The sequence below is a fragment of the Lemur catta genome, chromosome 23 (assembly GCF_020740605.2).
Source record: "Lemur catta isolate mLemCat1 chromosome 23, mLemCat1.pri, whole genome shotgun sequence".
NCBI classification, from domain to species: domain Eukaryota; kingdom Metazoa; phylum Chordata; class Mammalia; order Primates; family Lemuridae; genus Lemur; species Lemur catta.
This window is the reverse complement of record NC_059150.1, coordinates 16,859,656-16,884,644: the sequence shown is the minus strand read 5'-3', so window position 1 is coordinate 16,884,644 and position 24,989 is coordinate 16,859,656. Positions and strand designations below refer to the sequence as shown.

The 24,989-nt window shown below is 53.3% G+C and overlaps 1 protein-coding gene across 1 annotated transcript in view; it reads right to left on the bottom strand.

Annotated features, from left to right (window-relative positions):
* The window catches only part of LHX4 (LIM homeobox 4), a 41,422-nt gene extending 16,644 nt beyond the window's left edge, over positions 1-24,778 (bottom strand). Inside the window, exons 1-2 of the mRNA XM_045536146.1 lie at positions 24,479-24,778; positions 6,616-6,787 (exon numbers count right to left, since the gene is read on the bottom strand). Of these exons, the coding sequence (XP_045392102.1) occupies positions 6,616-6,787; positions 24,479-24,554 (248 nt within the window). The 5' untranslated portion in view covers positions 24,555-24,778. The remainder of the gene's footprint in view (positions 1-6,615; positions 6,788-24,478) is intronic.
* Positions 24,779-24,989: the final 211 nt, after the last annotated feature.

The window sequence follows — 24,989 nt, the reverse complement described above, 5'->3', positions numbered from 1 at the left end:
AAGCACAGCCACTATCTGGACCATCGGATCGTTACCTTAAAAGGTTTAATTTGCTTAGTGAGGGAATTAGACTATAAACTACTCAGAAATTATGGAAAGTCACACGTCAGGGACTTCCCCCTCGGGTTCCTCGGGCACATTTGGCCGGAGCGTCGTGTGCCTGTGTGTGGCCCGGCGGGTGTGCAGCTCGGCAGGAGTCTGGCTCCAGGTCAGACCCACGGCCAAGCCCGGGAGGGAAGCAGCCCCCTCCTGCGGAACAGGCCGCCCCTCCGGCCAGCGCTGGGGCCCCGCTCTGCGAAGTGAGGACCCGGGGCTGTGGCTACTGCCCCCCAGCTCTGGACCACACGGACAGACACCTCCCGTGAGGAAAACGCGTGACAGCTCCCCACGCCACCCTCGCACTAAAGCCTGGACCTTCGTTCTAACCACCTGACCTGCCACTGCCACCGCACACGGCCGTACCAGGTCTGGCCCCGGGGCCTTTTGCAGCCACTTCGCGCCCAGCCACCGACTCCAGGCCTCCCTCCTCTCTCGTGTCCCCCTACCGGCCACACCAGCCCGGCCTCAATGAGAACAGCTGCTCACAACGATCGCGGCTAAGCACCTCCTCATCTTACCCCGTCCTCACAGTCACTCAGAAAAGCGGGTAGTTTTACTCCCATTTTCGCGACGGGAAAGCGAGGCTGGGTGAGGTCTGACGCCCTGGTTCACACCGAGCCTGGACTGGAAGCCAACGCCCCAGAGAGGTGACGCCTGCCTTTCCACACGTGAGCAGACAGACGACCTGGGGGCATCTGCTCGCCGCCCAGATGCCGCACGGGGGCCCTGGTCACCGGAGGGGCTGGGACCTGTCCTCGGCCAGCTGGGCCAAACGCAGCGCGGCCGGCGCTGAAACACACTGTTCTGGACGCGGGGATAAATCAGAGCCGCTCTGGGCTCCCAAGGACGCCGCCTACCTGCCCTTGGCCGACAGCCCACCTGCGATTGACCGGCTGCAGGGGAGCGGAGGGAGAGAGGGGGGCAAGTCCTGCCTGGCCCCACAGTGGGCACAGCTCCCTCCACCCCGCCGGGGACCCCACCCAGTGAGGCCTCAGGGGCAGGGGGACACCCCCTGGGAACCTCCTGGGGTGGCAGCACCCTCAGAACACCTGAGACTCTTCCCCCATCCCCCGCTCCAACAGGCCGACACGAGTACAGGCTCCTGGTGGCCGGAGGTGCAGCTGGAGGCCCCCCCAAGCCTGGAATGTCCTTGAGGTCTTGCCCCTTTAGCTTAGAAACCTGTATGTTAGCCTCTCTTCAACTCCACAGCGATGTTTGTCTTCACGTCACAATGGTCTGTTTCCCAAAGCTTCGTGTAAATCGACATGACACGTCTGAACTGCGGTGTGTCCCCTGGCGCACTGCTGGGTGCCCTCCCCACTCCAGCGGCCGCCTCCGCCTCTGTCTGTGGAGCTCCAGGCAGTTAAAAGTCATCTACCTGGGAAGCTCCCAAAGCTGGTCCCGGGGACACCAGGAGGAGGCCAGCTCAGTCGCAACCCGGAGGGGGAACTCGGACAGCCTGGCCCTCCAGGGCGTCCGGACAAGTGGCCACGCATCAGGGCCAGAAGCTCAGAGCTATTAATAAAGCACTTAGCACTAGGCTGGCCACGGTCTACACACCGTCTTCCTCCCGGCTCCGTGGGCGAGCACGAGCTCCTCGTAACAGGCAAGGGATGAGGTTCAAAAAGACCTAATTGCTTGTTTGCAGACAAACAGCTAATAAAGAGGCTAGGAATTCACCTGAGCCCCTGCTGGGTGCACCAAAGCACTCCACTCACAAAATAACCCCCTTTCGAAAAGTGCTCCTCTGTGCCAGGTCTCTTAGGCAGGCACTATTAGAATTCCCATTCTTCCTGACGAGGACAATGAAGCTCAGAGATGTTAAGGAACCTGCCCAAGGACAACCAGCTGGCTGCAGACAGAGCCAGCACTTGCACCCAGCCCCAAGGGCAGAGAACCTGCCCTGTCTGCACTGTGCTTCAGAAGAAGGGAGCTGCCCGGCTCCTCCCAGGACCCAGTTGGTGACGACAAGGGGACCCAGATCCCTGCTCCCAGAGCCCTACTCCCCCCAGGTCCTGGTCCCTTTTCTCAGGAGATGTGGGACCCGTGACATGCTGGACACATTGTCTTTAAAGGACCTGCTTAGTAAATGTGACACAAGGAGTTGTTGGCCCCTTGGCATGCAATTCAGATCATAATAGGCCTTGGGACATCCTCTGCAGGACGGGTGGGCTCTCCTGATGCCCCCACTGGACCCAGAACAAATGACAGCCCCACTGCGCAGCATCAGTCAACACAGTGCCTCCCCTCTTGGGCCCCTGGATTTTATTTCCTTTGGAGAAAGGAGAGTCCAGGACCCAAGAAGCAAAAATAAACAAAAGCAAAAATCAGTCCATGTCACTAAGCAAGACAGAGTTCAACAGCCCCAAAGGGAAAACACAACAACCACAGAGTACAACCTCCCCCAAATACTTCTTTCTTCTTCCGTATACACACCAACATCGCCCTCTGCTGCCCGTCACCAGCACCACCGCGTCCCCGGCTAAAGGCTGGGGGACCCCTGGGGAAGGTCCAGACCTCCGGCTCTCCCAGGCCGGCCGCCCGCCACCTCCAGGGGGCACTGTCCACGTCACCATCTTGATTTGCAAACCTCACGTAGAACACAACTTGGAGGACGCCCCCTGGAGTTGCGCAAAGCATTGACCCTGCCCCTTGTTATGCGCAAAGCGGTTAAAATATTGCTCCGGGAACTTAGCACCCCAGTGCTGATCAGGGAAGCCAGTGAGTCCTGCCCTCTGCCGCTGAACAGGGCTAGGGGCGGGGACCACAGAAGGATGGTGCTTCTTTTTTCTTTTTCTTCAAGGAGTGTGGAGAGGGGACTCTGCCTGACTCTGAGCAGGCATCTCCCACACCCCACAGCTAGAGCCCTGGGAGTCTGACAGGTGGATTCAAGTATATGGCGCCTGCCGTCCCCCTCACAAGGTTGCACAGATGTGATCTCTGCAGCACGTGGGAGACCACAGAGGGACTGGGGTCGCAGGGCTAGCTCGCCCCTCCTGTCCTCCTCATGTTCCTTCTGCTTGCACCCACTGCCTGTGCACCCCACTCCTTCAGCAGTGCCCGCTGAAAGCAGGTGCCCGATGACATTGAATGAGCTGTAATGAGGAGGAGCAGGCCGCCCCTGAGCCCCAAGTGGGACTAAGACCCCTGGCAATGGGAGGTGACCCTGAACCTGAACAACTCCCTCCCTTCCTGTCCTGGTCTAGGACAGCGGGCGGCTGTGCCTTCCTCCACCAAACAGCCACAGTCCCGAAGAGCTGGCTGGGGCCTGTGCGTCCAAGTGTCCTCGCTGGGGACTTCAGACCCGCCCTGTCTTCATCTGTGATTGGGCCTCCATCTGTGGGCGCAGAATCACCCCAGCTTTAAACTCCTCTCCACGCAGTGTCCCATCACTGGCTCTGTGGCCAGCTCCCTGCTGCACAGAGGGACCCGAACCAGCGTGGTCGTGTTAGGAAGCAGAGCAGCGGCGAGGAGCGAGGGGGACAACTGGGGCTAAACAATGAGCTGTGCGTTTCCGAGGCAGCCTGGCCTCCCCGACTTGCAAGACGCCATGCAAGGTACGGGAGAAACTGTCACCAAAGCTCTTGTAAATTCATTGTGTAATTATTCGTTGTATCCAACCTAGGACAAACCAATGGGCAAGGCTCAGAGCCAGGTGCTCCCCCGGGGGACAGGAAAGGGAATAACCTACACAGGCCCTTTCCTCAGGCCCGTAAGGAAGATGAAACAGGTGCACGAGGAATGAGCAGGACAGCAGCTCGTGCGGAGTCACCGGGAGAGAAGGCAGAGGCGGCGATGCCTCGGCGGCGGCCCCCACCCGTGAGACGCAGGACTCTGAGCGGCCATGGAGGACGGGTGGCCTTGGCAGGGTGGCATCCTCCTGCAGGATGGAGTGGCAGGGCCAGGGCGCGGAGGCGGGAAGATGCAAGGCAGGTCCGGGAAAGCGCGCCCTCTTTGGTGGGCGTCAGGAGGAAGCACAGGTAGGAGGCTTGGATGGTGCCGATGCATCCAGCATGTTCTCTGGGTGGAGGGGGCCCTGCTGGAGGAGCCGGGGTGGGCAGTGCCAGGCCTGTGGGCAGGCTGGCTCGTTGGCAGGAAGGCGTGCGGGAGACAGGAACCAGTGGGGAACCAGACAGGTTTCTGTAGAGCAAGGCCTTGAAAGGATCCAAACAAGGGCCACGACGTGGGGAGGGTCGTGTGGGGAGGCCACGAGGCAGGGCTCAGGGGCCCGAGCCCGGGTGAGCAGCTGTTACTGTTATTTCTGGTCTTGGGCTTACGGCTCCTGGGCCTGTGCTGATCCCCACTCAGCCTGTGCTCTGGGCCCCTCCTGGGTCCAGGAAGACGCCCTTTCCTTATCATTGCTTCTCCCGAAGTCACCCCTGCACCTGCACTGCTGCCACCTCCCTCTCCACTCCTCCCTCTCCAAACCCAGAGCCAGCCAGTCGGGGTCCACAAATCAGACAGGGCCCTGAGGTGATGCTGGGGTGTCGGGGGCTCTCAGGCAACAAAGCCCCAGGTCTGTGGCCCTCCCACGCTGCCGCCCTGGGCCAGCCAGGAACCCTGTGGGCCCTGAGGTCTGACCCAGGGACATCTCAGCACTTACTCTGTCCCTAGATGGGCAAGCAGGTAGCATGGCCACTCCCCTCGTCTCTGGAGCTCACTGTGGCTTTGCAGAGGTGCAGGGACAAACTGGAGGATGGTGCCCTGATCACAGAAGCAGGGCGGCTCACCCAGCCACCGGGGCCAGGCCCCCCCACCCACTTCCTCCTGACCTCCTTACACACGTCTGTGTTCACACGTGCACGGTGCACAGTGCATACATGTGTGTGCACACGCAAACAGCGCAGTTCACCCCATCCAGGGGCCCTTGGGAGCCGCCGTGGTGCCTGGCCAGGGCATCACTGAGGGAGGAAGGTGGCGGCGACTCTCGTTGCCCACTGAGAAAGGATGTGGTGGAGGAACCGGGACCGCGCACGTGCCAGGAGAGAGGAAACTAGATGAGGGTCCGAGGTGGGGAAAGCACAAAGAAGACTGGAGGAAAAGGGAGCAGCACACGGCGCTTAGAGCGAGAACCAAAGGCCTGTCCTTGTGTTTGAACTTGCTGGCCGTGCCTGTGCCGGCTGCGGCCCCCGCCCTCCCGCAGCACACGCAGACGTGCTCACGCTCACGCACGCACCACGCACGCACAGTAGGGAGCGGCTCATACTTGACCAAACTGTGATGGTGACGAGGTGCAGCCTCTGAACACAGCCGGGAGGCGGCCCCAGTAGTTACCAAGATCTTCTTTAATGTGCTCTTCGACTCATATTGCGCTAAAGCAATTTGAGAGTCCTCTGAACCTCCTGTCACTTATTCCCCACAGCTGAACCTGCGGGAGGGCTTGGGAGAAGTAGTGTTCTATGTCCAGGACGCACGGTCCCCGCTTCTTTGGTCTCCGGAATGAGCACCTGCAGGAGGCTGTGCACGTTCTCCGCAGGGCCGGGTTGTTCCCGCGGAATGTCTGCAGGCCCCGGCCGCCTCCCAGCACCCCGCCACCCAGGCTGGCGTGGCTGAGCACCGGCTCACTGTCACTGGCCGCTGATCCCACCTCCTGTTCTGGGCTCTGCTGGCTGCCGGCTGGTCCATGTCAGCTGAGACACCAGCCCAAGGGCCTCGGCTAACAGATTCTGGGAGAGAAGTCCCAGACTAAATGCCACAGAAAAGAAAGTCTAGGAGGTTCCCTCACCCTGACCCAAAGCTCCAGCAGGATTTTTCTGATGGCTCCAACCCCAGAATGAACAATCCAGGACAGTCTCAGAGCTAACACCCAGGCGTCAGGCGCTGTCCTAGGAATTTTACGCAGATTGACTTGTTTGAAGCTGACAATAATCCCTCGAGGTAGGGATTATCATTATCAGCCCATTTTACAGATAAACTGAGGCGCAGAGATGTTAAGTAACTTGCCCAAGAGCAAACAGCCAATGGGTGGGTCTGGACTCTTAAGCCTCACAAGAAACTGCCTTTTCGTCATGTTTCCAGTTAGAGTAACGACACTGACCAAGCCTGGCTTGACTCCAACCAGGGCAACTCTTCCAAGCCTCTGAGGCCATTGAAGCAGGTTGGGGAAACATAGCCACAAAGACTCAGATGCGGGGCATGAACCTGCTCTGACAGACGTGGGGACGCTACAACCAAGTGCTCTGCGGCACCAATGCATCAAGACAGAAAGAGCAACTCCTTTTAGGACCTGCAGAGATCCTTTGTCAGCCACCCTGGAGAAATCTGGCCCAAGCCCTCCACCGCTCCTCACCCTTGCCCCCTTGCCGAGCTCAAGTGAGGCCGAGACACTGGGCCTCAGGCAGTGATGGGCCCAGCGACCAGAAGGGGACCTCAATGAGGGGCATCCTCTCATCACCAGGATCCACCTGCTCCACCCAGGGTGGACCCTCCAGCCTCCCCACCCCGCCTCACTGCATGGGGAGAGGCAGGGACGGGCCAGGGAAGGACAGGGGAGCTGCGGCCCTGGCTCTGACTTACTTGAAGAAGTCCTCCTTGCAGTACACGCTCCCGGCCCTGGAGAAGCACCTGTCGGCCAGCTGCATCTGGCAGTCTGCACACTTGAGGCAGGAGCTGTGCCAGTGTCTGTCCAGGACCTTCAGGATGAACTTGTCCAGGATATGCTGATTGCAGCCAGCGCACTGGGGGATCTCTGCAGGGAGAGGAGAGAGAGCCAGTTCGTGAGCCTTCCTTGCAGCCCGGCGCCGAACCAGGCAGGCCCTACGTGGATGCCTTCCCATTCTGCCGCGGTGGGAACAGACATGACCCAAACCCCCAGCGCTGCCACATACAGTTGTGCAGTTGTACACTGCACAAACATGCGTGGTCAAGGGGGCAGCTAGGGACTGGCCGCTGATCCCACCCAAGTCAACTCTTGCCCCGACGGCCAGGCTGTGTGTTCTGGCTTGAGGTGACTTTGGCCCAGAGGGGTCACCTGTTACTAAGAGCACCACACGCTTTTAGCATCAGCTAACCCCATTTATGTCAACTACAATTCCACAGCCAAGAAGCCAGGAAGGCCCAACAACGTTCACCTCTGTTTCCATGGCACGTTCACTAGTGATTGGAAGCTGTACTAAAAGCAGCAGCCTCCAAAGTGAGCCCTGCCTAGTCATCTGGCTGAAAAGCAAATGACATGCAAGAGGGGTGGGCAGTGACGGAGGTCCAGGCCTGAGGGTGCTCTTGGAGAGAAAAATCTCAATATTTTAATGAACTGCAATAGATACCATGGATTGATTTGATCAATACCCAGTTCTGATGTGCCTTCCCGTACTGCAGACAGGAAAGCTAGAAACTGCTTTTCGGACTCCCTGCAGCTCAGGCTCCAATTATGATTTAGAGTCTGTCACTCAGATGTGCTTAGGAGAGACCTGAATTCAGAACTGAGTTCAATGTAGGGACAGCCGAGGGGCAGGCTCCCACTGTGCTGAGGCGGATCATGGTGGGGGGCTATGAGGGGTGCTGTGCTTATAATGTCCCGATCAATCACAGCAGAGGCAATGAAATTCTGGGGGCTGAGAGTTATTTCTGGAAGCTCCACCCAGCTGAGCTGAAAGCCAGTTAATACCTGGCGATTAATCACTTTTCACTTAAGTAGTGAAAGTGGATTTTGTTGTCTGCAACTGAACACTAACCACTGCCCCATCCTGTCCCTGTCCTGAGTGATTTCCTATCCAAGGTCTGTCTCGCTGCCATCTCATCTTTACTGGAGGATTGCTTGGGCCATTTGATAGTATTTTGAGTCACTGAATGTTTCAAAATCTACAAAATAAGATGATCAGACTTCCATGGTCTGATGAACAAATAGTGCTAGCATCTCTAGCCGTTTTCCCCTGTACGTTTCCAAAAACTAAACTAAAATAAAATAAAAATAAAGGAAGGTAACAAATTAACAAATATTAAGAACAAAAGTATACAGGTGCAAGCATTTGGCCTCTTATCATATCCTCCCGGTGTAGCATGCATGAGGCTGGCAACTCTAGGGTTTCTCACCTCTACTATGAATAGCACTTTTGCTACTTCTTTGTCTACACATCGTCTTTCCCACCAGAAGGCAGGATCCTCAAGAGGCAGGAACAGTGTTTCTTTCTTGGCTTTGCACGCTCACTGCCTGGCACGATGCCTGGCACACAAGGGTAACAGCACAGATGTTTACCACTGAATAATGATTGATCAAATCGGCTAGGCGCAGTGGCTCATACCTTTAATCTTAGCACTTGGGGAGGCTGAGGCAGGAGGATTGTTTGAGGCCAGGAGATTGACACCAGCCTGGACAACAAAGTGAGGTCCCATTCCTACAAAAATTTTTTTTTTTTTAATTAGCTGGAGAAGGATTGCCTGAGCTCTGGCCTTCAAGGCTGCAGTGAGCTATGATTGTGCCCCCTGCACTCCAGCCTGGGTGACAGAGTGAGACCCCATCTCTTAAAAAAAAAGCGTTAAGGGAATTAGCCTCAAAGCACTAAGAAAAAGTTTAAACACATCTAAAGCTCTAAAAACTTGTAAATACTTGAGAGAAAGATCCCTCAAGTATTAAGACATTTGCGCTTAAAACTTATAGAGTGCGGGCTGGGCATGGTGGCTCACGCCTGTAATCCTAGCACTCTGGGAGGCTGAGGCGGGCGGATTGTTTGAGCTCAGGAGTTCAAGACCAGCCTGAGCAAGAGCAAGACGCCGTCTCTACTAAAAAATAGAAAGAAATTATGTGGACAGCTAAAAATATATATAGAAAAATGTAGCCAGGCATAGTGGCACATGCCTGTAGTCCCAGCTACTCGGGAGGCTGAGGCAGGAGGATTGCTTAAGCCCAGGAGATTGAGGTTGCTGTGAGCTAGGCTGACACCACGGCACTCTAGCCCAGGCAAGAGAGTGAGACTCTGTCTCAAAAAAAAAAAAAAAAAAAAAAAAACCTCACAGATAGGCTACTGGGACATTCGTGAAATGCCATCACTAGCCCTGTACACGTATGTGCCAATCCCAGCCCCAGCCTGTTCCCTTCATGGCTCCAGCGCCAGCATCTGCAGCACAGTCGGACCTGTTGGATGCCCGGGCTTTTGACCCCTTTCTAGACCAAAATACACAACGAAAACGACCAGGATCACACTGAGCTAGACACACAGAGGCCCAGACACTTGCTAATTGTCCCAGTAGATATGTGATTCTTTTTTTCTACCTCAAAAGTTTTCCTCCTTGAGAAATAAATTGTTCAGCCACTAAGTACTTACCCAGGACTTCCGATATGCCAGCAAAGCACTCAGCACATGGCAGCTACAGGAATTGCCAACTCATGGCGGGGTTAGGTGAGACACAGGGAGAGAGTGTGGATTCTGGGGCCAGACTGCATGAGTCTGTCCTGGCTCTGCTTTTCACACAGTTACTTAGCTGCTCTCTGCCTCAGTTTCCTCACCTGTAAAAGCGGGGTGATGATGACAGTAGTGCCTGGCAGGATTATTGTGAAGAGCAAATGAATCAGTACATGTAAAATTCTGAGAACAAGGCCCGGTAGGCAGTAGGTAATCAGTAAGGACTCACTGTCATTAGGAGATAAGATAACTGTAGTAACCATGGAAAGTAAAGTTAGGCGCCATGTTCATGGTCTTTATCTAACTGAACTCTCCCAGGAGTCCCTGCAGAGATGGCCTGGCTCTCCAGCGGAGGCTCAGGGACTGCCCACCTCATGCAGGTGCACATTCAGCCACCCCGGCCTCCGTCCAGGGGCCCTCAGGGACTGGCTGGCATCCCTGGAGAAGGTTTTGGTGGAGAGGTGACGTGTGAGCTGGCCAGTCTATGAGGGGTAGACAGCCAGGAGCTCCTGTGGTGACGTGCCCCAGCCTCAGAGAGAGGAGAATGGGGGACAACTCAGGTCAAGAGGGTCATAAAGGACGAGGGGGTGCAGGTCTCTCTGCACACGCTGCATTTAGAGCCACTGTAGGCCGCTGGGCAGCAGAAAGGAGGCATCGAGGAAGATTGCTCCGGCACCATCTTGCAGGGGACCTGACCAGGAAGGCCTCCCAGCTCAGGAAGGTGGTTTAAGGGCAAAGAGGGTGCAGAGCCGGTAGGAACATATGAATGTGTCCCTTGTGTGCGGCGCAGGGTGGCCACTGAGCCCCAATGGCTGCTGGGCACGGCCACCGCTGGCTTCTGTGGGGCACAGCCATTCAGGACTTGGTTCCAGGTGACAGCTGCAGCTCCAGCATCCAGGCAGGGGCTTCTTTGTGGGAGTAAAGGGCTGGATTTCCAAGAGCCAGACCTCGGCCACAGGGGAGGCCAATTAACCCTTTGGGAACCTGGATGGAGAAGGTCACTGCTGGCCCGGGCTATCCCACTCCCCGGCACCTCCTTGGGCTCCTGGGCACCAAGGGCATCGATTCCCACCTAATCGTTGTCTGGCCTGCCCTCGGAGGAAAGATGCAGCTCTATTTCTCCTCCCAGCCACAAATGCACGGGATGAGGGCGAGGATGTATGCCCATAAAATTTATTTCGAGCAAGGTATCTACCAGCAGCCTTAATACGATGAGTATTCAAGAGAGAATACATTAGGGCTAATGTATGCAGGCAACGGCGGGCAGGGGAGTTTCAGAGGCTCGTAAGAAGAGACAACATCATGTTAAGGAACAACACAAAAAGCAGACAGACAAGCCATTTCAGCTGCTGGCTTGGGGGGGATGCTTCCCACTGGGTCCATCTGGGCTGCCCAAACTAGGGGTCCTCACAGGGAGACCTGAGCACCAAACTGGGGTCCCCGGGTTTGGCAAAAATGTAAGGGATATGCTACGGGTATCTTTTAAGTTAAAAGTTAAAAGGCTTTTCTACTGCATTCCACTGTAGATTTGGAGGTGTGGGGCAGCTTTAAACAAAGACAATTGAAATGGCTTCAAAGAGCCACAATATGCCAACAATAACAGTGAAACTAGGCATCACGCGCCTGCTTTGGACTATGTCAGGGCTTGCATGTGTATCACACCCCAATAGTCCACACTCAAGGAGGAAGGTATTGTCAGCCCCACTTTACAGATGAGGAAACAGCCTTGGAGAGGTCCAGCAATGTGCCCAAGGTCCCATGGTGGGTCGGGGCGGGGACCAGGATTTAAACCAACAGCCTGTGCTGCTGCTTTCCTTACCATGGCTTGACTCTGTCATTTTACAGAGGGGAAATGGAGAGAAAGTCTCCCAGCTGCTCTGCACACAGTGACAAGAGAGCAGATGACTACTGGCCCCTTGAGCTCCCCAACAACTGAGCAAATGGAAATGTCTGAGGCACAAATTTAGATCCTCTGGGCAGGGTATGCATGTGTCTTAGGAGACAGACACCGAATGCCCAGGGGAGGGCTGGAAGCAGGAAGGCTCCCTGGGTCCCCTCAACTAGCTGCAAGGTGCCACCTTGTAGACCGCATCTGTCAAGTTCAGACCCATCCCTACCTGGGAGGGGACGGAGACCTGTGAACTCAGACCCCACACCCCAGGCTACACGGCTCCCACGTAACTAGTTAGATTAGTAAGACATGTAAACTATCTAGAAATTGTTCAAACAGTGACAACATAAGCCTTTTTTTAAAATCTACAATAAACTATTATTATCCTTTTTTACAATTTGGAAAGCCTGAACAGGACAGAGGTTATATAGGTTTCCTGCCACAAATAAAGTTGTAACCAAAATTTCCAGGAGCAAGAGGGTTTCCAAACCCCTAGTAAGTTCAATTTACCTCACACAGTATCTCGTATCTCAAAATTCCACTTTAAAACTGGAATTTAAGCAGACTCTTAAAGTCACTGAAGACAGAATTTGATCTATAGGCTGGGCGCGGTGGCTCATGGCTGTAATCCTAGCACTCTGGGAGGCCAAGGCGGGAGGATTGCTCGAGCTCAGGAGTTCGAGACCAGCCTGAGCAAGAGTGAGACCCCCGTCTCTATTAAAAATAGAAATAAATAAGCCAAACAACTAAAAATAGAAAAAATTAGCTGGGCATGGTGGCGCATGCCTGTAGTCCCAGATACCTGGGAGGCTGAGGCAGGAGGATTGCTTGAGCCCAGGAGTTTGAGGTTGCTGTGAGCTAGGCTGACACCATGGCACTCTAGCCCAGGCAAGAGAGTGAGACTCTGTCTCAAAGAAACAAAACAAAACAAAACAACAACAACAACAAAAAGAATTTGATCTATAAATTCAGTTCCCAATAAGAGGAATCATTTCTTTGAAAATGAAAGTTTTTATCGTATAAATGTTCTGTGGTGACCCTCTCTGCTGGGGCCCTGTGGAGGGTAAAACCAGGCATGAAAAGACAGCAACATCCCCTGGAACAGCCAAGGAATGACATGCCAGATCGCATGGTGCAATATGCGCCCCATGAGCAGGGCCTGTCCCCCAGAGCCTCCCGTGCCCTGCAGAGTGACAGAGTGATGTGGCTCAAGGCAAAGACCCAAGCCCACAGGGAGAGCATCTGCAGGTACATGTTCAGACATCCTCACTATCCACGCAGACACCCTCACTCACACAGGCATACACACTCACTATACACACACATATACACACACATTCACACACAGATGCACACATAACACAGACACATGCATGTACACAGAGAAACACATACAGTCACAAATAAACAAAGATACACCCTGCAACACACACACGAAGGCACACACACATACGTACATATTCACATATACTCAAAGACACATGCACATAGCACAGACATACACATACTCACATGTACAGAAAGACACACTTACACCACAGATGCTTACACACACACACACATACACAAACACTCACACACAGCCTCACACATAGGCTGAGGCATTGCCATTCTGGGAAAAGGCCAGTTCTTCCAAAGTCAAGCTCTGTCTGTGGCAAGGAAGCCATCACAGAACCAGGGAGCTGTCTACCCTGGAGGCGGGAGAGTGGGGAGTGAGAGAAATACAAAGGCAGGGGGAAGCAGAAACATTTTTTGAAATACTTTTTGGAATGTTCAAAAATATTGGGGAAATTTGCAAGTTTTCAGTTCTGGTTAGAATTTAGACCTTCAAATCTTTAGGTCTGCAAAATTGTCTACAATAAATCTCAGAGCAGAGTCAGACCTGGGTTCATTTCCTAATTTTACCCTGTAAGTGATCTTGGGCAAATTACTTAACATCTTTGAGCCTTGATTTTCTCATCTATTAAATGGGGATGATAACACCAGTCTCTCAGCGTTGCTGTGCTGTGATCACACCATCTGGCTCCGTAACACCATTGTCCAAGCCCAGTGGTCAGCTCCCTTCTCCACTGGCTCACGACCAGTCACCAACAAGATGGATTTATATATTTAAGGCATATCAAAATTATCCCATGCTTCATTATTTTCCCATAGACCTTTTTCCCTCCTTCACCCTCTCAAAAACCACTCCAAACTCTCTTCCACCTCCTTAATTCTAAAGCATCCAGAAGATGTACACTCTTCCTGATCACCACACTCTCAGAGTATGAACAGCAGATAATGCAATAGTCCAAGGCTTCAGTCTTTTTGGAATAAAGAAATCTGACAGATTCTTTTCTCTGCAGAATGAGGGGCTGATTTGCCAAGACTTGGTTCCCTCCCCACATGTGAATGGTGAAAACAAGGAGGCTGAGGCCACCAATTGCCTAACCTCACCCCACTGTTGCTATCATGTAGCCAGGTAAGAGTAGATCGGGTTCAAATGAACATGTGAGGCTTCTAGCATTTTTCTTAGATATCTAAATGCCCAAAGGAAAAGTGACTATTTCTTATTTGATAAGAAATGGTTACAAACCCTTCACCAGTAGCCATAATCTACTTCTCCATCAACGAGGCTTATAAGACCCACGACATGATGGCCAGCCCTCAGAGCCCCTGGAGTACTGTGGAAGGGGCACCTTGGGCTTACTTTTCAGAGTAGCCCATCAGAAAATGGATTCCATTTTTAAATCCCCAAATTCCTTCATTAGTGAAGTTTCAGAAAGCTGGGAGGTGGAAGAGATCAAAAGGTCTGAGGTGGTCTGTGGCCGACCAAATTGCCCACACCTCTCCGGTGATAGATAATAAGTCCTGTGCATTTTTATTCCCCACTCACGTTTCTTCATTTCCAAGAAACTGCTCTCAAGGAACTAGGGGCTACCGTGAAACCTTTCACAGAAGGTTCGTGTTTGTTTGATCGATTTTAATTCTTTGAAAAATGGTGTTTTCTATCTCTTCGGTCACAGAAGATCAACAGGGTGAAGAAAAAAACAAATCCCACTAAAGAGACTAAAACTAGAACCAACACACCTGGCAAGGGCTTCTTAAATGTCTTTAAGAAAATGCACCTTTCTGGGGAAATGCATCAGAATTTCAGGTATTTCCATTGGAATCATAATGCTGGTGCATTACTTCAATATTTTAAAAACTAAGTTACTTTGTACTGACAGGAATAATGTTCATTTTACTAAGCTCTGAGATCAGATTAATATTTAGTGAAATTTGAACTCTGATGCGCCACCTTGGAGACCCGTGGGGCATTGTTTTTTAACTTCCTTTTGGACGAACAGAGTCCCTTTTGCTGTATAATTTGACTTGACAGCCTAATGCTCAGGACAAGGTTTTCCTCACTCCTAAAGAAAAGGAGCTGGGGTCCGTGGGAGTCGCTTCCAGAACTGCCCGTTCACAGACCCCCCAAGACCCCTGCCGGGCGTGGCCATCCTCTTGGGACAGCCAGCAGCACTCCAGCCCACTTAGGGCAGCTCCACCTGAGCACTTGAGGATCCACAGCTCTCTGAACTTTGTAAAGTACATTCAAATCTGCACGCCCATTTACTCTTCCAGACGCCCTGTGAAGTGCACGTTGTCTACATTTCAAAGGTTATGAGACAATAAGGGGCTTCCCTAAGGGTACACAGTTGGGGGCCAAATTGGAGCTAGAGCCCTCTCCTCCTCTGGGGCTGACCAAAGACCATGGCTTCCACCAATGCTCACCAGAGCCACCTCTGTCTGAGACTTTCGCCCCAAATCCTTTTGTTGGTGACTTCGCTCCAGGAGTAAGTCATTTTCTGGGCTGTCTCAAATAACAATTTGGCTGATGTATGTTTCCAAAAACATCTCATTTTATTTGTTTGTTAAGTTTCTTTACTGACTACTACTAGCTGATCGGAGAAGACAATAGGGCTTTAAGGAAACACATACACAACTGAAAGGTTATGCAAATGTTTTTCTTGGAATTTTCCATTCCTTTCTCACATAAAAGGAGGAGAAAACAACAGTCAAATGGCAGGCATTGCCTCAGGTTTCCTGAGCAAGAAAGAAGATGGCTTTGCAAAGGCAGGCTTGGGAAATATTCTCCGAGGGGGGTGCATTGATTTAGTCTGGGAATGACTAATTCTCAAGTGCATCAACCAGGCAAAACCACAGGACATACCAAGTTATGGCACTCCTGCCTAAACTCATACCTGGCTCTGAAATATCCAAGTCTAAGAGTGGTAACAGAGGTATAGTTAAATTAAGATTACATTAATTAAAACTTCCATTACTGGGTATTTCAAAAATCAAACTTTCCAATTCAAAGTTGCCACTATTGCCGCTGACAATAAAATCCTCTTTTCTGGTGACAATTCCCTTTTTAAATCTCCTGATAATTGTGACCAAAGGAACGGAGGACTGATTCATCTACGTAGTCCACACATAGGGAAAGCCTGAGACCCAGGATTCAGTTTTGCATGACAAATCATGGCTAGATGTGTCTGGTGTCCCTCTCTCCCCCCATTCGTTATTTGTCATTAAAGACAGTTCATTTTTATTGAACATTTTATAGTTTCCTTTTTTATATTTTCGCTTATTCTAAACCAGGGTACCTTGAAGAGACCATAACATAATTTTCCAAAATATTTTATAAAATTCCTTTTAAGGTATTTTCATAACCTAGTAATAATAATCTCATAACAACACAGCTGAAGCACAACATTCCCATATTAATTCTTTAAAACTTAATGAGAAAAGGCACATTGAACATCATGGTGTTTCGTGATGATGACAGCAGCATTAAACATAGAGAGCAAGGCCAGCCACAAAAATACTTGAAAAATTCTAATTTGAAAATTGGCTTCACATTAAGGTAAATCATATCCTCTATCATCATAGCCAGTTGCGTGCTTTAAAAATACATCAGTGTACGCATGTCTTGTTATCTAATTTCTAGTTTTTTTTTCTAGCTTTTCTTGACAAATGACTAGCAACTAGAAAAAAGTCAGAACAGTCTTCTCATATCAGAAAAGATCACACCTAAAATTATCCTTTCTCTCCACTTCCTTTCCGGATTCCTTCCTACAACAAGTACTGTTTGTTTCATCTGGTGATTTGGGGTCCCTTTGTAAATCTTTGTTCTTTTTCTACTTAGACAGCTCAAAAATAGTAACCTCTTCAATAAAAGAGCAAATTCAAAAGTATTCTGGAGATAATTTCAATGTTATCATTTTAAGGCTGTAATTTGGATAATATTTTAACAGAAGGAGTCCAGTAGCAAATGAAATATACAATGTAAGTACCTATTTGCAGGGACAGGATTATCTTCCAGATGATATACTATCACATAATTAGTAGTCTTCAGTAGAATATCAAATATTCTCGGTAATTGCAAATAAAACAGAAAATTACATTAAACATATCCATGACAGTGTATGGAAATGTTGTAGACATGTCTTCATTTCCACTCCATTTTCACATTTAATCATTGCTAAATCTCTACAACGTATTTTTCTGATGTCTCATTCTATAACAGTATTCCATATGTTTGGCAGCCTCTCCCTCATAAGAAGAAACTTTCAATTAATTTGGCTGCAAGTTTTGTCTCTATGAAGCTATTCCCAGAACCAATCCCTTAACCCCTTAACATTATAATTAAAGCAAATTATACTTTAAAGGCATCTGGGGGTGAGGTACCGCAGTAAAACATCTGTGGCTAGACCCAGACTGACAGAGGGAAGGGGGCAGGGAGAGCTGAGAAAGGAAATCCACCAAAATATAATCACAGCAGCAGTTAGGACTCACCTCCCAAGATGATGATTTTCCAGTCAGCCACTAATACGGTTAACCCAAAGTACATTTTCCAAGGGAGGATCAATTTCAATTTCACCAATTAAACCCAACCTGTCCACCTACCCCCAACAGCAGTGCTTCAAAATGGTTGATTTGTGCTCCATTTTGATCTGGGCTGCTATAAAAATTGAGGACTAAAAAAGGCAAAACCTCACAGCGGCATCTATTTTTGACTTCCTCCTATCACAAACAACAATAACAGTCCAGCTCCAGGGTGACTTCTGTCCTAAACCCAGCACCTGTTCTTCCCTCCCAGGTCCCTGAGAAAGAGATGTGTCTCACCAGGCTGCAGCCTGCTGGACACCCAGCCCCCAGTAAAACCCCAGTGCTGTGAATTCCTGCACAAACCCATGTTCCTCCCTGCAAAGATTTCACAAAGGAAGGAAGGAAAAGACAGAAGAAGGGGGGGGGGGGTGGAAGAAGGAGGGAGGGAGAAAAAGAGAGAAGACATTCAAGCCACTAAACCACAATGGAATTTTACTAAAAGCACTAGACCCTATTTGCTCACATCTGTGCTATAGGCATTGTTAACACTCGTTCCTGCAAGGGAGAAAAGTCAGAAAATCGTTGTAAAAGTAAATGCCCCCCCACTCCCCAACATGACCAAATCCAGCAGTCTATACGGTAATGTATCTGGTGGTGCCACAGCAAACTGCTGCTTCAGTCTGTCTCCAACCTTGAGTTTCCCAAAGTGGGTATTATTACTCCTTTTGTCCTCTCATCAGCTAAACTGGTTCCAAGTGTCTATGTGTTCCAAAGCTTCGCAGCTCTATTCCTGATAAATTTCCCTAATTGAAAGAAATGGCACAAGGTCCCTTCATCCAACTCCACTGACCCTCCCCCACGCACATCTCTTCAACTGGAGAAGAACACAAGTTGCCCGGCCAGAGAAATCCACCAAAGATCCACCATTCGTGCCCAAAACAAGAGGCTCAAAGGAGATCTCTTAACACAGTAATAGAAAGAACAGTTAATCCCTGTTTAACTAATTTTCTGTCCCTGCGACTGCAAGCGCTATCCTATTCCCCTGACTGGTCTGTCTCCTCCCAGCCCTGGGGTCTCTCTGGGTCTGTCTGCTAATGTGGGTGCTAAGTACTCGCTAACTAACACAGAGTGAAAGGGCACTAACATCCGAGGCAAATGGGAAATTAGGACAATGCAAATATTTAGGACTTGAGGCTGTCTACACCTGGCCAGCGGGGTCATCAGGTCACCGTTCAAAATACAGCATGGTCCCGTGGCCCGTGTTTTTGTCTATTCGATGGAAAGAAATTGCTTTGCCGGCTTCCCGCCTCCCCCACCTCCGCCTACCCTCTGGGAGGACTCGAGTTTTTAAAATCGACCTTGGTATTTGCAGTCATGTAGGCGGTCTCGCAGGCGTTCCGAGGGCTCGCGTTGCCCTAATCCCCGCAGCATTCATCTACATTCTTGCCTGAGCCCCTCTTTGTTTCTGGTGTGTGGGGAGGCAGGTGCAGGTACCCCTCGCTTGGTCGTCCCTCCTTGAACTTCCTGCCGCTCCCGGCTTTAGCCTGCCACGGCTTTTCTAGTCATTCCTTTCCCTCTTCACTAGTTTCACCCTTCAGATCCCTTAAAAAAGACACATTCGCCCCGCCTTGTAAAAAATTAAAAAATTTAAAAGGTCCCATGTTGGACAAAGTCAACCTCCCGAGAGAGGCGGGGTGAAGCCCGCACTCGGTCCCGGGCCAGTTGCGGCCTCCGGTGCGGCGTGTGCAACCCCCGGCCCGCGCCGTCTCGCCTTCCCGGGTGGCGCACAGTGTCCCCACCTCCCCACTCCCCTCTGGCCGAATTTAATTTACGTCGTCGGCTGCCCAGGTAGAGCCCTGGTCTCTCTTGAGCCTGCCAGGTTCGCAGCGCTCGTCAAGGTCCCTAAGCCAAGGGCAGAGGGGAGCGGAGGCTCGAACGCGGGCAGAATGCGCGGGCCACGCAGAGCCCGGCTGCCTCCCCGGTCCCAAAATAGGAGCGTTACTTTCTAAGGGTTAAAAAGTCACGGAAGGCTCGAGCCGCCGGCATTGGGGGTTAATTCTGTCTTTCCAAATGCTTGGCGCTAAATGGGCATGGGGCGGGAGAGAGGTTTCAGCGCAAACCACTTTTACTGGGCGCGCCTGCTGCGCCTGCCCTTGCGGGGAAAGTCTCTGCCCTGCTCTAAAGGGCAGGAAACGCGTCCCAGGCTTGGCCAGTCCCAGCTCAGTCGGCCTTCAGGGCTGCACGGGAGAGTAAGCTTCGAAATGGAATGGGAGCAAACCGCTGGGTGGATGGAGGCAACGGGCCGAGGCGCAGCCGAATGCAGCGCGCGGTGGACACAGCTGCTGTCCCTCCCTTGCCCCCTTCCCCGCCGCGACCTCTACCCGCGGCTGTGGGATGCGGTGAGCGCAAAGCCGGCTGTCCCCGAAAGGCGGCATCTGCCTCCACCCGCGGGCACCCGAAAACTCGAGGCACGTCCAGGATCCCGGGGCCAGTGCCCAGGGTCGTGCACCGCCCGCAGGTGCGCAGCAAACGCTCTTCGAAGGAATTCGTCGTCTGTTCCTCGGGCCACCCAGGCCGGCGCCTGCCCGCGGGGCGGAGGAACCCTGCTCCGGTCGCAACGAGGTCATTCAGGTCGCGCTCCCAGACCCCAGGACGCCACTCCCGCCCAGCCCTGCACAGTCCCGCCTAGGTGAGGTTTTCCGCAAGCCAGGACCTCAGCCAAGCGGGGAAAACAACTCGAGTTGGGTTGTTCTTCTGCTTCTCAGTCCCTACTTCTCGACTTCCCGGGACACTGGGGACCGCTCCGTGCAGACCTTTGCCCCTCACCCACGCCACTTGCTTGCTCGGTGACCCGGTTTAGTCGTTAATTCTGCACGCTGAGTGCAGTAGGACCGCGGCTTGCCAAGCTTCCCTCCGCCCTCTGTGATCCCGGCTATGGAAAGGAAAAGACCGGAGCCCTCTCGCCCCTCGGGCGTCCTTGACCACCTGCTGTCCCAAGCGAGGTGCTGCGTAGTCACCCCAGTTTCTCCAAACACCCTTCTGGGTGGTGTGGAGCCCTGGCTGGAAGCTGGGGTGGGATCCTAGCGGTTAGGGAATCCGAACCCTCAACCTACCAGGCCGGAATCGGCTGGCGGGGATAGACGGGCTGACCTTTAAAAATTGTCTCGCACTTGATAATATTTTGTGACACAGGGAGGGAGGTCTATGGTGCCCAGGGCTGTCTGTTGTCTTAATATCTGTACCGGAATCTGATAGTCTCATATATATATAAATAGAGAGAGAGAGAGACAGAGAGATGGTTTTTTTCCCTCGTGCATGGAGACAAGGCAGGAATGGAAAGAAGAGCGAACAGCTCCAGAGTTGGAGAGGACTCCTGCCTTGGGAAGCGAGTCCATTTCACCTCCTTCGGAAATGGCCCGCTAGGAGATAACGTCAGGGGCTAGGATGCACGTCGCGACCCGCGCAGGAAGATTTACCCATGCACCCCAGAGGCGCCCCAGGAGGGGAAGAAAGTGGTAGTGGGGTGTCCGAAAGAAGTCCTTCACTCAGACCCTACAGAATACAAAATAAAATATCCTTTGCCCACAACTTCGCGGTTTGCATAGGTTGCAGACGCAATTTTAGGAGACAAGGAAGGGGGCCGGAGCGGCCCGACCTGCTTTCCATTTACCACTCGCGAGCCCGAACAGGCAGGTCTCTTCTTCCTTCCCAGGGGGTTGCCCGCCTCCCCGCCAGAAATCCCGGGGCCACGGGCGTCGGCTGTCCTTTCCTTTGGTGTCTGGAAAGACTACGTGGGAGATGGCTCAAAACCGAGGGCAAAGGGCGGATAAAATGTCCCACCTTCCTATATTCCTGCCCTTTTCCGAGGCGCCTTAGCCGGCGAGATGGGCCAGCAGGATCCAGACGCGAGGAGAGAACCCGCTGAGGTCCTGCAAGAAGAGCTTCGGACGCGGCTCCGGAAACGCTCACCGCACCCAACACCGCCCCGGGGCCGGCGCTGGAGGGACTTGGACCTTGGCCTCCCCACAGCCCAAAATGAGGCGGCGGGGGCGACCCTGACAGAATCTGGCTGGGGGCGTGGGGGAGAGAGGGAGGAGAGACGGAGAGAGAGGGAGAGAGAGAGGGAGAGAGACCCGAAACCCCAAATCGCGGTGGGCCAATAGCCCGGGACCCACCAGCTCAGGATGGGGTCCCTTTCCGAACCCTTTATCCCGTCCCCCAAATAGACCGAGCCCTTTCCAAAGCGCCCTCGGCCCGCGCTGTAAGTGACCACCCGCGGGTGCTGCCTCCTGCCGACACAGACTCCTGCCACCCACAGCAAGTAGCCATTGACCCGAGGCGAGAGCGGGGCTGCACCTGCCGAAGGAAGGGGACTCTACTTCCCTACTGCAGATGGCTCTTGGGATCGCTACCAGCCTCCTCCGCCGATTCCTTCCGACCGCCTCGCTTCAGGCCGACGACCCTTGAGCCGATGGCCACGAGGAGCTTGTCCGGAGAAGTCCGATTGCAGCCTCCCGCGGGCTGTGGGTGCGACAAGGCCCGCGCTGGGGCCGCGCGAGGTGAAAAACGGGGAGGGTGACAGCGCTAACTACCAGTCCGCCCTGGAGTCTGCAGTGGCGGGAGGCAGTGGGTAGAGCGGAGAGGGAGACCCAGAGTTGTGAGCAGAGACCGCGAAGATAGAGAATTTATTACATTACTTGGTAACGTTTTCCTGACGGGAATGCACCTCACACATCCCCAAATACGCAAAAGAATAATCTGACGGCTGCCAAAACAAACTGGATTTAAACTCTTTATAAAATGCCCCTAGAGCTGAGGGTACCAGAGGCACCACGAGATTGGGGGGGATCCCTGGACCTGCTGCCCCCAGTGCTCCATTTGTGGAGGCTCCGGGTGATGAAGAGGCAAGAACATGTCTGCCTTGGGAGTGGGGGGCAAACCGAATTTTCCAGTTGGCAGATCGGAGGGACCTCTGAGAGAAAGCCAGCCTTTCTCTCCTCTCTCCTCCCCAAGATTTAAAAGGCTAGGGCCCTGGGATTACCCTCCTTCCTCCCAGAGGCTCCCCCCACCCCCCTCTAGTTCTTAAGCCACTAAGCCCCGTGTTTCAGGAAAAAGAATGTGCATATGTGGGTGAGGGAACCACGCCCCGCCTACCCCCTGGTTGCAGCACCGAGAGCTTAATAGCCAGTGGCCAGATCTGCTGCAAGGCAGGATACAATCCCACAGTTACAAAAGAAAAAAAAGTTGGATCCTGAAGTCTTCAGGGATTGAGTCCCTCAATTTTGGCCGGTGCCTTCTCCAACCGAGGCCACAGGACCCAGGCAAGACAAAAGAGAGGACTGACCATCCTCTCTTGGTTTGGCATTGTCTTGCTGGGGTGAGAGTTCTTTTCTATACCTCCTTAAGTTTTCCACACTTTGAACCCAGACTCAGGGCCCTGGCGAACTGTAGCTCTGAAGGCAAGTTCTGGGTATTTTAGGAAAGCGAGTTTCTGAGGTAGAACATCAAAGTTGCCTCTGAGCAAGAAAAGCAAAAAGTGAGACAATCTCAGAGTGGAGCATCACAAGAAAGGCTGTGAGAGCAGAGCCCAGCGTCCTTCATTGTGGTCCCAACACACAGGTCACCTGCGGGCCACAGCCATTAAAGCACAGACATATTGGGTACCAAGGACAGGAGTCACACACATACACCCTGCCCCCACTCTCGCACTCCTTTCAGTCGCGCAGAGCTACAAGCAGCTTAAGGACTTGCAGCATCTTTGCCAGGGTGTGTGTTTCTGTTTGTACAGGGGCTAACACCCACTCTGTCCCTGCCGGGGGGACAGTGAACCTCCAATGCCTTCCACGGAAACATCTTAGCAGTAAATTTCCCCAAAGCACAGCACAGGTGTGGGACTGTTTGCCTACAGTTGACATAAAGACACAAAGAATCTGTAGGATATAGTCAAGAAACAATGTAAACAGGCTTGGATGAAACTATCCTATTCTAGTCCCTTCTCAAAAACTTCCCAGGGAAGCCCGGGGCACGCACTCGCCAGCCTGCCCTTTGAGGTGTCGCCAGGACAGAACTAGAGCCGCGGAGAGACCAGGCACTGGAGGGCGCGCTCGTGCGCCCTCGTTCGTAGGCAGTCACCATCCTTGGGTGAGCCGTCCTTTACTTGAAAGAAACCCCGAGGATGTAGCTAATAAGTCGCAGACGGAAGTACAGTCCCTTGGCACAAGCGGACTGAGGGAAGCTTTGGTTTCTCCACCTTGCCCAGGGCCACCTTGCTGAGCGCGCGAGCCGGCGGGGCAGGACACTTACGACGCTCACGGCGGACGCGCGCGCGCGCGACGCTCGGGCACCTGTTCTGGCCTCCGCACAGATCCTCTCTCGCGGACTCTCTATTCGGAGTGAGGGACAGAGACAGATTCCCTCCGGGAAAATCTGCGCGGGCGCACCCTTAACACACACACTGAGAGCTGGGGATAAACACGCCCCGAGCTCACGCCGCCCGGCTAATTTCGGACGCGGGAAGAAAACAGGCGGGTTAGCAAAGCGTCCGCACACCCCCGTCTTTCCCCCACACCCCCGTCTTTCCCCCTGCAAATCCAAACCACCCTGAGCGCCTGCCCTCGCGAGCGCAAGAGCTGAACCGCCAGTTTACAACTTCGTCCCGGCGCTTCTCCCTCCCCTGCATTCCTTGACTAGTTGGACTGTGGCGAGCAGATTCCCTCACAGGAGCAGCCAGTCTCCCGCGACAAACGTGGCGAGTGCAGCGGGCAGTAGCGGCTGGGGACGCACTGGGCGCGCACGCCGGGCGCACAGGCAGCGGGGACGAAGAGTGTGGCCCCGGCTTCCCCGCCGCCAACCCCGGGGGCGGGAGACGCGCTTTCCAACTTCCCGCCACCTGGGATGAAGTTGCTCTAACGGTCCTGCTAGCTTTGACCGTCGCCCCGCGAGGAGATTATTTGGGGGAGCCACCCGCCCTCAGGCCTGGCCTGCAGCCCGCAACCCAGGTGTTCCCAAACAGCACTCTCCCCGGCGTTCCCAGAAAAGCCCTGCGTTGGAGATGCGGGGTTCTGTACTCTCGGCTTGCCTCACGCAAGATCCGGGAGGCTTTCGCGTTCCGCCCCGCACAGCCACAAGCCAGGCCCCGCAAACGCACTCTGGCCAGTGCCTCTGCCCTATGACCGCCTCTGCGCCCCGGCCGCCGGCCCCTCCCGGTCAGGGCCACGAACAGCGTCCGGCTCGCCCCGCAGCGGCGGAGGCTGCAAGCTGTCTTGTCATCAAATTAAATCAGCGAGAAAGGGGGGTGTCTTACGTTGCATCGGCACACCGAGCATCTCCGGGAGCCCCTTGACAGCCCCCTCCGCGGGGACAGTCGCGCTCTGCATCATCTCGGAGCGAGCGACAGGGAGTCGCAGTCTATGGAGATCTCTCACTCTCTCGCTCTAGCTCGATTCAGAAAATTGAAAATAATAATAAAAAAAGCCCAACCAGGCCGCTGAAGTCACAGTGGAAGCCCGGCTCTCGGTCTCTCCCGGAGGACTCCACAGGCCGGCCGGCCCCCTCCCCCGCCACTCCTCAGCCTGTTCCAAATCCCTTTGATCTCGCTCTCCGGGGTTGGTGCACATCCCAGGTTGAGGAGACGCTGTTGCTGCAGCTCTGGCTTTTTTCCCCTCCTCCTCCCCCCTCCCGCTCTCCTCCCCCTCCCCCTCCACCCTTCGCGTGCCGGCCGCCCGAGAGGCCGCGGTCACCCAGGCATTTTGATTCATTCACACTGCAGGGGCGGCCGTGACGTCGCTTTCCGCAGGGAGGCCCGCCCTTCGGCA